Source organism: Odontesthes bonariensis, chromosome 4 (assembly GCF_027942865.1).
Source record: "Odontesthes bonariensis isolate fOdoBon6 chromosome 4, fOdoBon6.hap1, whole genome shotgun sequence".
Taxonomy (NCBI): domain Eukaryota; kingdom Metazoa; phylum Chordata; class Actinopteri; order Atheriniformes; family Atherinopsidae; genus Odontesthes; species Odontesthes bonariensis.
In genome coordinates this window covers 9,083,741-9,096,951 of record NC_134509.1, presented here as the reverse complement: position 1 = coordinate 9,096,951, position 13,211 = coordinate 9,083,741, and the positions used below count along the sequence as shown (strand labels likewise).

Below are 13,211 nucleotides of genomic sequence, written 5' to 3'. Positions count from 1 at the left end.
CGCCCTGCGCCACTACACTCTTCGTGTCGGTCAAATGAAAGTGAATGGGTTAAAAAGCCAAACTCTGCCCTGTGTGGGTCTAAGGTTGCCACTTATTTGTGCTTCCAAATACTGCCACTCCTCCAGAGTGTGTCTGTCCTCTTGTCCTTGTCACTGACTGAATAAATAAACCTGAAGCAGGGATAATAAAAAAAAAGAAAGAAACTAAAAGACAATGGAAGAAAAGTGTCATTTTGAGACAGTAGCAAAATATTTCCCTAATATGGAGCGGAGGTCTGCAGATTAGAAAACATCTGAGAAAAGGTAGGCAGAATACAAATGATAGCTTGCTCTCATTTTGTTATTCAGAGTACTACTTACACCTGTCTATTCCGCTCAGATTTACATTAATTTAGTGCTGGCAAAGGGCGGGAGGTCAATTTAGATGCAACATTAAGACGCACAGACACCCTTTCTCACTCTTGGTTTTCTCATCTTTGTTTCTCACATGCACACACATATGCAGCTCATTCCCATGTGCATCAGCATGCTCCCTCACCGTCCCCCAAGCAGCAGGAAGTGAGGTCATAATAAGAAACAGGTCAATGTGCTCATTAACCCCTGCAGTGTGTCTAGATTATCGGAACATCAATAGACCAGAATGACTGGGTCTCATCGTGGTGTCTTTCAGACCACAGGAACTCACAGTGGTGTGTCAGGCTAACAAAGAAAATTTAACTTGATCGTCACATTTTCAGATAAGTGAGTGGACATGCAATATGAAAGGAAATAATCAGTATGAATGCATTGTGCAATGTGGCTAATGTCATTAAGATTGACATGGTATGGCAAGGCATAGCAAGCAGGCTTTAGGCTAAAACCAAAGTAGTAAATATTAGATAATAGTGATAGCTTGAAAAGAAAAGAAGTTGAAAAGAAATGCTGATGTTTGTAGATCAGCATCAGCAGCTTCTAAAGAATTTCAAGCGTATTGATCTTATTCAGCATGCTTTAGTATTACAGCACGAATCATTTTGGACTTATGTTGCTAATGCTTTTGAATATCAAAATGGTTCTTTATTTGTCCATGAGGACTCACTATGTTTTCAGCTTTTCTGTACTTTTTACATAGTTTTTGAAGAATGTTTCTGCTACAGTTGTCATCTGGCAGAGCCAAACAATTTTCTTAGCCAGGGTGATTTGGCTTTTACTCACTCACTGAAGGATAAGACTAATATCAAAAAGACCAAAAACCAGCAATATCTAGTCTGTTGCGCTCTACTCTATAATTTGAACTGCAAAAGTGGGATTGAGTCATGTGTTTTTATTTGTGTGGACCGCTATAGAGGTTATCATAAAGGAAACAAAAGTACAACAAAAACAATAATGTTACATCAAGACATTAAAGGGTTTTGTTGTATTTTCTGAAACAGGGCTGTGCAAAGAACTAATAAGCAGTCACTAAGCATGTCATGTTTACATGACACTAGAAAAAAATTAAGCAACATCAAACATACTTATCCATTATTAACTCGATTCCGCTCCCGTGCGTTTATACTGGGATGAAGACGGTGGTCTAATTAAATGGCTAAGTTAAGTAGTTCAACTCAGCTGTGCATGTTACCATGCCGACTGTCTTACCTGCAATACAGGAGACAGCGGTCAGAGCACCCTAAGTGTAAAGAGTCGGGGAGGAATTCTGATTGGACAAACCAAGCTGACAGCCACTCCCAAGGGGACATGAGAAGATTATATTTTCAGCATCTTAAACAACTCAGACCTCAAATATTTCATCGTGGTTTGAGCGAACATTGTAAAAAGTCCATTTCACTCTGTGTCACTTTCTTATCAGGCTGTTGATTACTTTGTCGTTATTTTTTGTATGCAATGACGCTGAGCAACATGGACGCTGTTTGGGTGAGAAAATAGTGACAAAGTAAACAATTGTCTGATGCAAAAATGGCGTGGTGTGAAATTCACTACATACAGCGTTTGCTCAAGCTGTTGAATTGATTGAGGTTTGATTTCATTTAGATGCTAAAAAGTCGCCCTTCTGTGGACCCCTCAAGAGAAGCTGTTTTTTGGGTTCGTCATAAGAATTCCTTCCTAATAATGATATGTCCTTAAAATGAAAGCACTATGACCACTGTCCACTGTACTGTGCCAAGAAGCCCCATAAGACTGATTTTGCTCACTCTTTTGGATAATAAACCTCCATTTTTAACCACACATGCAAAAACACAAGAGGGAGCCCCACTGTTGCATTAGCTCACGTGCTGCAAATCCTGCACGTATTTTTTTTTTATATCTGTTTGAGTAAGAGTTAGTTACTGTAGAAAATAAGTTTAAGAAAACTATTATTGTTTTTTCTTTTACATTTTCTCTTCTTCTCTCTTTTATTTTATCTTTTTGCTTACAGTAACAAAAGCTATACATGGCACTGGTCTTTTTCTTTGGCGAGTGCGTAAAAAAAAAGCTCATTAAGCCTGGCTATGAAAATTGTTTGGCTCTGCCAGTAGATCGCACAGCCTTACTTAAAAAAGAAAAGAAAAAAATCCCTTCAATTGTTGCTTTTGGTGTTTTCATGGACTTACTTAGCAGCAAGCAAAATAGAGAAAATTGCGACATTTATCTCCAACTCCACTCACTCAAGCAGCAGTAATTGTTAAATGAACCAAAAGCATGCTTCTAAAATATGAAGAATCAAACTTTTCTTGGAAGTTGTCTTGTCTCAGTAAATATGACTGTGGCAGAAGCAGCACAACTGGATGCCTAAAAGGTGCTGTGAAAGTTACCCAAAATAATATATCTTCCAGTTGGTTGTCAGTGCTGACACTAACCTTGAAATCTGCCTCCATTAGTTGTTTTGGCATTTCTCTCTTGCACTAAACCTATTCCTCAACAGAGCACCGTATAGTTATGTCTGCCCGTTTTTTTTTTTTGCCCAAACTTGACCTCAGCCAGGAGCCTGCACAATGCCTCACCCTTACCTTGCCAGAGTCAGGGCTCATATAGAGCTCAGTGCTGGATTGGATCGGACAGGGAGGCTGTCTGTCAAAGAGGCGGTCCAGTACCTCGATCTGCTGTGGTGAGAACAGCTCCCCTCTCATCTGCTTCCTGAGGAAGTCCCGCCCGCTGTGGCCATGCCCATTTGCCAGAGGTGACTCCTGCAAAGCTGCAGACAAAAGACAGGAAGAAATAGTGATATTAGAATGGTTGCAACTGGAAATTAAAGTGAAAGTAAAGTCTTTTGCTCTTTGGCTCATCTTACAATTGTGGGATGTAACACCACTGTCATAAAAACAAATCTCCGTGTGAGCCCAGCACATGTGCAGAACATACACATTCATTTTTTTTTAATGTTGAATAGGATACAATGAAACCATCATAAGGCCACAATAATGTCAGGTGAATCAAATACAAAATGGTCAGCCAATGTACTTGAAAAAGAGTCAGATGCGCACATCATTTCTCAAAACTTCTCTTGTGATGCTTTAACCGAGGAATGGAAACGCGAGAGGAGGAAAAGAATAGGGAGATAAAGGATGTGTTTGTGAGTCTGCTTCTTATGATGGATAGAAAATCAAATAAACGATAACAGAGGAATAAAGAGAGGAGTGGTGCCTAGGGTTGATGATATCAATCTCTAAGATAGATATGGAGAAAGAAGTTAGTAGACTTGAATAAACTGCAGCTGATTTAGAATTGAGTGACTTTATAGATTCGGAGACTCAGAGAAAATGGTATACAAATGCAATCCATTACCAAGTGTACCAGTCTCCTTCTTGATCTCTCAAAAGTACACTCTCTCCTCTCATATAAACACAATTCCCCGCCCCGCTTGTCGTATCACCCATACACACATACACACAAATATATATTGCTTCAGTATCAGTATTAGACTGTGAGCTCTCGTATCCTGCAGTTATTGCAAGGCTGAGGGACTGAACGAGACAATTATAAGAACTCTGAAGAGTCGCAGCCCAAATGATTAGAAAAGAGAGAATGAGAGAAAAAGATAAAGAGAAAAAGGGGACGAGTGTGAAAATCCCCTGCTATATAGAGCCAATTCATCGCTCCAAACTGCTCCTGAGAGACTATTTTAGTCCAAGGGGTCACTGTGGGTTTGGTGTGTACCAAAGTGTGGATGTGGGTGAATGTGTGTCCGGAGCAGTGATATGACAGACAGGTGGCGAGGGCTGTGAGGGGGACCTCAAATATATATATTTCTTTCCAATTGAGCTGAAAATACTGATTCATTTGTGCCTTAAAGAAAAGTAGAGGGGTGTAGTAAAAAAGAAAAAGAATAAAGAAAGGAAGGAAGGAAGGATGAAAGAAATCGGGGAATGAAGCTAGAGTTTTACTGAAAATGTTGTGTTACCACCATCCACATTCAAAATCCTCAAAATCAAATGATAATTTCTCATTGTTTTAGTTTGTTGTACTTAAGCCAAAGTAATTACTGATTTCTTTTCCACCACGATCCATTCCTATGCATAGAAGATTACAGCAGTGATTAAGCATAGTGTAAGAAGTGGGGAAAAAAAATGACTTCCTCCTTACCCCACGCAATAATATATTTTCAAACTTCTAATGTTCAGATTGACTCACTGCTGCCTCACATATGAAATCACATATGATGACTCATCAACCCAGTCATCGGATCCACTGCAAGTCACAAATAAGCTTTGTTAACTTACACAGTAAAGCCGCAGCTCCATTCTAAACTTTTGTTCAAGAAAATGTTGTCCGAGACTTTAAGATTCAGCAAATTACTCTGCTAGTAACTCTGCTGGTGTATTTAATTTTGAGGCTCAACTAAGCAAAAAACTTTCTCCCTCCAGACTAATAGCTGGTGGTAATCAACCCAGCCGCCAGTAAAGTGTTGCCGTTTTAAGTTTCTAGAAACCAAAGTACATGCATATCATCAGTGTCTCTCAGGAACTGCTCCTGCACCTGTGTTATGAAGCCGTGAAGAATCCCAGATTTGGAAGTTGGAGGAGTATCACCAAAAATAGGCCCAATCCCAATTCCTCCTCTTTGCCGCACCACTTCGTCCTACTCCAAACTTAGCCCATTAGGATGGATTTTTTTTGTTTGTTTGTTTTTCTTTGTGGGGTGAAATAGTTTTCTTTGGGACTTTATAATGAACTTGCTCCCTGCTTTGGAAATGTGGGAAAAGTTCCAGTCGTGGAAATAAAGCAAAGGACTCACCAAGACCACAAGTCAAATCTGTGGAATCAGGTGAATTCTTGTCATGATTAAAGTTAGTCTTTTTTAAATGTATCTAAAGAATGATTAAAGCATAAAAAAATGTAACTAAAAATATTGACAGAATTGGAAAAACTAATGCCTACGTGCGATATACCACTCAGATCCTTTCGAGTTCTATATTTCCAAAGGATCTGAGTTGTAATACCTCTTTGTATCATCAGATGGGACATTAGTCACTAAAGTGTCTAGTCTGCCCTGGAGAAAACTGAAGAATAAGAGGAGGAAGCAGTGGCCGGCGAACAGAGCATGAAGACCAGTAGAAGTTAATGAAAACACAGTCATTTCAACACTAGCAGAAGCTTTTGGCAGGGAGAACATTATCATCGCCATTGCCCTTCTTTGCTACAGCTTTTGGGCTGTAAGTATTGAAAACTGACACACAACTTGTTCATTTTCTTCTGGACTGGAAAATATCGGCTTGTATTTTTCAACATTTGGTGTCGCAGTTTGTATTGTAGATAGACTTTTCTCAGCTGATTCCGCGATGCTGCCTTGTTGCATAGAAACACACGATACGGTGCGGAGTTGTCTCTGTTTGGTATTTGTGATCCACCAAAGAGGGACAGTGGCGGGTTAACAAGGACGTCTTTTGTTTGCACTGATGATACAGAAGCCATAAGTGAAAAGGGCCACATTGTTAATAATTTTGTCACCACTTTTGTGTTAAACACTGAGCTAATTGTAGAATGTACATGTGTAAGGATTATGTGTGTTCACAACTGTGGGAACTAGGGTAGATCAGGACGTTCTTCACATAAATTTTAAAACTATTTTACTGTTAATCTTAATATTCATTCACAGGAGGGACTCCTGGCCAGCTTTTTGTGCTTTCGAGTTATCACCTGAATTTCGTTTGCTCATGTGACACTCTTAAATGTTGAAAAATAAAAAAACTTGGACAACAATTAATGTTATGATAAATGGTACATTTCCACATTCTAATTGTGAAAATAGTTGCATGACAGGACTAAAACTGGTCTCAAAGGGTTTTATTTCCCCACTTTGATGCCTGTGAACCAAATTTCAAAACTTGATCAAAATTAATCTACACCTGACACACTGGCAAAAACAGTGGTTTTGGTTTATTTCAAAGACTTGTAGCAAGTCTATAGCATCTATAGCTCACACTCACGTAGTTCTGCGCAACTCACAAAACCTCTTTCATCTACTCTCTTACAAACACGCTCCACAATCATAATCTCTCTTTCACTTCTGAGGTCACACACACACACACACACATATGCACACTCAGATACAGATGCTGGGAGCTGTGTGAGTGTATGGTCCAGTGACAGACCAATCAGGGGAGAGATAAAGGCGGTGTGATGCTTTAGCCTGGTAACCCACAGCAACCCATTTAATCCCACTGGCCAGTCCCCATGATGGAATTCAATTGATCAATCATGTAGCTCTGATGGCACCATTTCAGCCAGCTTATTGCTTTCTGCTTTCTGTCTGTTGCACATACACAAACACACATGTACATGCACACACACGCGCACACAAATACACTTTGAAAGACTGACCCAAGCCCACCACGGTGGAGCGTCCACAAACGACTAGAGAAATACAGAAAGAATGGGATGACAGAACCTACTGTAGTCGAGCAGTCAAAACGAAGCTTTTACTTATTATAATTAATATTGTCCATTCGTGTGTATTTAAGTGTGTGTAGGTGTGCATGCCTGTGTCTGGGTGTGGGTGGGTGGGTGGGTAGCTTGATATCCGGCTGGTTTCATTGTATCCATGGATGGGTAAAGAAACTCATTGCCGTGACGGGTTAAATCCCATTCACTGTCGGATACACACACACATACACGCACACACACATGCACTCACAGCTGCCTCTATCTCTGTGATTCAGTCTCAGAAGGGAAGCGTTTCTCTTCCCTCTTTTTCAAAGCAGAACAAAACAAACAATGAGCCTTCATTGTTCCCTTCTTTCTGCTTTTTTCCTCTCTCTTCCGCCTTCTCTGTCTCGCTTTCCATCACCATCTCAACCTGCCTTTGCCATTTTTTCAAACTACCAAGGAAACAGCTGGAATGAATAAATTGTAAAACTTGCAAGAATATCTCCTGTTAAGCATGTATGTGTGCCTGCAGAGGGTTGACACCACCATTTTTCATCTTATTGCACATGATATAGGCTATTTCAGTGATAGGTGTGATAAGTCTAACCTCGCCTGTGGCTAAATGTGAGTGTGGTTCTCATTGTTCGTGTGGTTTTCAATTGTGTGTGTGTGTCCTGTCCAAACTCCAAAGATCAAAGTTTTGGGAAGGTATTGGGTTTAGGTTCTGGTGATGAGCAGGGATCCCCCGCCCTACTCTCCTCCTTCCTCCATCTCCTGCTCTTTCCCTGCCTCTTTTATTTGGTAAGCTGCTGCATGTCACAGTGGATGCACAAGAGGGTGAGAGGTCAACTTGGCATTCTGGGTAAATACCATTGAATCTATTTTTTCTTCACGCTAAGTGGCATTTTCGAACAACCCCTGTATATTGCACGGTTTTCCCTCAGACATGCTGAAAGCAGTTTGCTGTTTGACAAAGGTTAAAAAGAAAGACATTCCCTTTAGTATTTGACCTACCTGTTCATATGGAGTCCATATCCATCTTGGAAGTACACACACACACACACACACACTCATGCTCAAACACACACAGACACACATGCAAGCAGCCTCAGCGTGTAAGAGAATAGGTGAAGGTACAATAGTCCCCTTTTGGCCCCACAAGTCAAGTTCTTCCATTCACTCCCATTCATCTCCATTCTGCCCCCAGTCACCCCCTACTTCCCCTCGCTTTGGCTGGGGGCACAGGTCACAACAGGGCTTTACCCTCACACACTCCTCCCACCAACACACACACAAGCACACACACATGCTGCTGAGCCCACCTTCCTGTGTTCCCACCAGTTGCTCAGCTGCTGTTATATGCTTATAAGTTGTAGGAGTTTCCAGCACACATATTTGTGCCCTACAAACACATAAAGCATGCATATATGATATGATATGATATGATATGATATGATATGATATGATATGATATGAGTTTTTTTCATATATTTTATGTATGGTTTACCTTTCTAATACCAGGGTATCATCTTTTTCCTGAATTTATTTAAAGAGAAATAAAGACATTGCTTTGGGTCATACGTGAGAAGGTTGAAGTCACACATGAGGACTATTAGACAATGAAGTGACTGATCAGTCACTGTTGTCACTGCTGTATGTATGAAATATTAACCTGGGTAAACAAAGACAGACATACTAACAAAGTCAACAAAAGAACAGAGTGATTGTGGGTCTCTGTGTGTAGCGTGTGTGTGTGTGTGTGTGTGTGTAAAAATGTCAGCACTAACAAACATATGGGTGTCCGTGTATGTGAGAAGCCCGCTTTATTGTTTGTCGGTGTATGTGTTTGTCTGTCCATGTCAGTGCATGCTGTTCCTGCTGTCGCCCCTTGCTGTGTGTGTGTGTCATTATCCGGCGGGGGCTGCTCTAATGGAAGCTGTGATTAGCTATGCTGTTAATTAGACCACAGAGCCAACCGCGCAGACCTCTGCCACAGAAACGCTGCAGATAAAACACACAAGCTAAACGTGACACTGAGCAACATAATGCCCAAATTACGCTTTCTGAGCGCCTCAGTGAAACGTGAAGTGATACAATGTTTTGATTTGAATTATGAAACACAAGGCCCAGCCATAGAGAAAACAGACCAACCACACATGAAACACATGGTGTAGCATAGAAAGAACAAAGTCAGACAATAATGCTGCTAATTAGATTACAGATTATCTCCCTCTACTAGAGCTCTGACCAAAGAGCATTTGCTGAAGACATTAGAGCTTGCATTGTCTGATTCCATATGTGTTTTCTCAGCTCAGCTCAGCTCAGCTCTACTCTGCTTTATTCATATAGCACCTTCCAAACACAAGTGGAACACAAAGTGCGAAAGTATCAGACAGGTGCAGCTAATCAAATTGAATAATTGATCATGAGCAAGTGTAAGCATCTCTATGAAAGCAGAAGTTTTGTCAGTTTGCTGGTCTGGTGCGTACAGGTGCGTGTTTACACTATGTCAAGGAGGAAAGACACCAGCAATAATCTTAGAGAAGCATTATCTTGTTGCTGCCCATCAATCTGGGAAGGGTTATAAGGCTGATTTGAGCCTTGATTTCTGCAGTGAGAAAGATTTGTTCACAAGTGGAAAACATTCAAGACAGTTGTCAATCTTTCCAGGAGTGGATATCCCAGCAGGTTTGATTCAAGATCAGATCAAACCAAAAAGTTACATCTCAGTCTGAAGATCCGAATCAACATGTTCAATTTCACGGGAGCAGAATTTAAAAAAGACACGAATGTACACGAATGGCTGGTTTGGAAAGCTTGCCAGAAAAAAGACTTACTTTCTGTAAAGAATATGTCCGCAGTCCAAAGTGGCGATGTTTGACCGTAGTGCACAGGACCACATTTGGCGAAAACCAAACAGAGTATGTCAACACAAGCACACCCTACCAACTGTCGAGCACAGGGGTGGAAGCGTGATGATTTGGGCTTGTTTTAAAGGCTACAGGATTTGTGCACCTTTCCGTTATTGAACCAACCAGTGAAATCCTTGCATGTGTGTACATACAGCAGGGAAAATAAATATTGAACGCATCAGCATTTTTCTCAGTAAATATATTTCTGATGGGGCAAATGGACATGGGCTAAAGGACGTGACCTTTTCACCAGTACTTATACAATACTTATTTTCCCCGCTGTATGTGTTACATTTTTCTATCTTAAAGAAGTTTTTCTCGCATCTTCTGCGCAGCTGTACTGGAAAGCTTCTCTGAAATCTCAAACCAAGGAAGAAACCCGCACAATCGTCTTGCGCAGCATTTATTAATTGTCGTAATGTTTGGTCTGAGTCACCAGTGTGTTTCTTGTTTCTTCTTATTAAACAATTGATTGATGACATTTAATTTCTCTACTGTGTTCCGTGACTTCAACTTCTCTTTTTTTCTTCCACTTTCTGAATATTGCTGGTGCCATGGCCAAACCCGGAATTCCATCAGATACGACTCTGCATTGCCATGTCAGCAGCAGTTTTGTTTTAGCAAATAGTCTCAGTAACATTTCAGATGTGGTAGGTTTTTGCTTGCCGACTCTGCAAGTCTCAGTCAATCAGGTAAAATTTATGTCTATTCATTTGGTCGTTCGCCTTCTACTCCAAACAGTCCAGTCACGTTGCAAGAGGAATGCAGCAACCTTCCCACAAGTGAGAAGGAGGAGATGCCAAGTTTGAATGCTTAGAGAAAAACAAAAGTTGCTTCATATACTTTTGTCTGTTCTTATCTGAAATTTTCGTTTACAGTGCCAAAACAAAGTCGCCAGCCAAAAATGTAAAGATCTAATATTTGTCTTTTTTAAGTCCATGCACAAATTCAAGTCAATGTACATGAGTTAAGAGGTTAAATTAGTGTTTTAAAACTAGACTTACTAGTTTGTGACTAGAGATTGTGACTAGATTACAAGATAAGAGGTGCACAAGGTGATTATGTATCTGAAAGAGTGGCTTTTAAATCTAAAATGATTTGACGTGTTTTGGAAAGAGGGTGAAAAAATGTGTCTGATTCCAGTTTACTTAAAGAGTCTTTTCGTTACATATCATTTTTTGTTTGTTTGTTTCACTTAGTCTGCTTTCACTGCACATTTTGTTTTTCATTGAAGACTTTTCCAGCTCTGGCATTTCGAAAACTGAAAATGCACAATAAAGACACAATCCCCAGCAGCTGTTGATGAAAGTGCAAATTGTTAGTTGCGATTGTCGTCTGACCTAAACGCTCACAGTTGTTGAGGCGCAAACACTGTTGAATTCACATCGTGAGGTAAACTTTGAGCAATATGTCGAGAAAATATATATATCTGTGTCTATGTCTGTGTTGGTTTTCAAGTCTTTGTGTTCCACTGATGGGTAAATGGGCTGTATCGAGCAGTTCATCTGGGATTCACCTGGAGCCTGCTGGAAAGATTTGAAAATTCATCAGCAGTGGGAAAAGGAACCCGTACAGTGTCTGTGTGTCTGTGTGTGTTTGTGTATGTCAGAGAGAGACCAAGCAAGTGAGAGAGAGAGAAAGAAGTAGCCCCTAGTGGCACTCTGTCAGCCCCCCCTCGCTCCAACATCTGGTCCTGTCTCATTTACCGCAGGAGACTGTCTGTGTGATGGCTTTTTAATGCCACTGACACTGCCGCATACACACTCATAATCATGCTCATGTGTTCGCATACCCACATGCAGAAGTACCAAGTACATATGAGAGCAAGCCCTCACGCTCACAAAAGCTCACACCTCTATCAGCATGCACCATTGATCCGGTATGACAGCATGTATGATCAATAGCGCATGCATAAACTGGCCTCTCAGGAAGCCCTTCAGTGAAGCACTTTTGGGTAACCAATGTGTGCTTCTCAATGAAGATGTTCGGTTCAGAGCTCCGACACTACACGTGTACACACACACACTCACATGCGTCTCTCTCAATGATCTTCCCGCGTTCAGTTCTTTCTGTGCTGGTATGGAGCAGAGGAGGTCCTAAAGCCGTCCTTCATTGTATAACGTGTTGTTTATGTTCTGTATGTGTATATTTACTCTTACAAAAGAAAAGAACAAAAAACCCTGCCATTTCCACCAGAATATACAGTGATCAGCAGAGACGACCATACACATGAGGCAAATGCTCACCGTCGTCCCTCTTCCTCTTGCCCACGTCGGCAGCTGAGCTGATACCCAGGATGCCGCTGATTGAGTACGAGGAGCCGGCCGAGTCACTGGTCACTGCTGAAACCTGCGTGGCAGCCACCGACGATGCTGCAGACAGATGACATGACAGTTTGAAGGATGCATTGAGAAAGCAGAAGATATATAAATAGTGGTTTAATTATCTCACTGAGAGCACCTCTGACATTTTGTTGATTTACTGGAGTAAAAGGAGTAAATGCAACCCTTGGCGCCAAAAAATATTATATTGTGCGTTTTACTACTGAGTTATGCTATTCAAACCTTGTGCGAACAAATGTTAGATAGAGAAAACCTTTTTTTTTTAATCCAAAAATTAGATAAGAGAGAAGAACTTACAGCTTAACAAAGGACAGGAACAGTGTGACATATAGTGCTTTGTTGTATTGTAAGTCCTATTATGTTCATTGTTGTTGTATGTTGAATTTTGATATAATTTTAAGCCACATATAATTTAGGCTGATCTATCACTGAAAAATCTGCTTTAAAATCTATATGTCCACAGTCATGACTGAAAAAACTGGAAGCCCTTTCCCACCAACATTTTTTGTCATTACTTTTAACTTAAAGAATTTTCTTGATTTTGTTATTTGCACCAGTGAATTAGATAAAACCCTCGGGAAAACCTAAACTCCAATTATCTCTTGCGCTTCATTTTTCTGCACTGGAGGAGGAGGCACAAAGTTGGGGTTTTGCTCCTTGTTGTCTCCTTCTTTAATCGTCCCCTTGGAGGAGTCTAGTTCCTCGCTGGGCGACACAGCGACATACTTGTCACCGCTTCAGTGACACACACGCACGCACAAACACACACCCTGCAACCTCCTGACACACACTGACACATACAGTCACATATTCTTTGGTCCCTTATCTGTGCCCCTGTAAGCGGACGTCAGGCTGAGTGACATTATGGTATCCCCGGAGGGACAGAAAGGTGTGGCGACAGACATCCTAATCCTCTCTCCCAGCAGACCCCCCAAACACGGAAAGACAAGACCGAAAGGGGAATAAGAGAAAGAAGACAAACCGGGGGAATCAAAGTCCCCTTCACTTTACTCCTTCACTAACTACAAGCAGAGTATAATGAATGCATATCCCTTCTCCTTCCATCACTTGATTTAGCACTTCAATTATCTGATTTTCCTTTCTCTTTCTTTTCACTCTTTTTTTTATCAGAA

At 40.9% G+C, this 13,211-nt stretch overlaps 1 protein-coding gene across 2 annotated transcripts in view; it reads right to left on the bottom strand.

The window, feature by feature from the left end:
• The window catches only part of pax5 (paired box 5), a 57,617-nt gene that overhangs the window by 23,966 nt on the left and 20,440 nt on the right, over window positions 1–13,211 (bottom strand). For both annotated transcript variants that reach the window (XM_075462825.1, XM_075462826.1), the window contains exons 5-6: window positions 11,983–12,108; window positions 2,970–3,154 (exon numbers count right to left, since the gene is read on the bottom strand). In XM_075462825.1, the coding sequence (XP_075318940.1) occupies window positions 2,970–3,154; window positions 11,983–12,108 (311 nt within the window). The remainder of the gene's footprint in view (window positions 1–2,969; window positions 3,155–11,982; window positions 12,109–13,211) is intronic.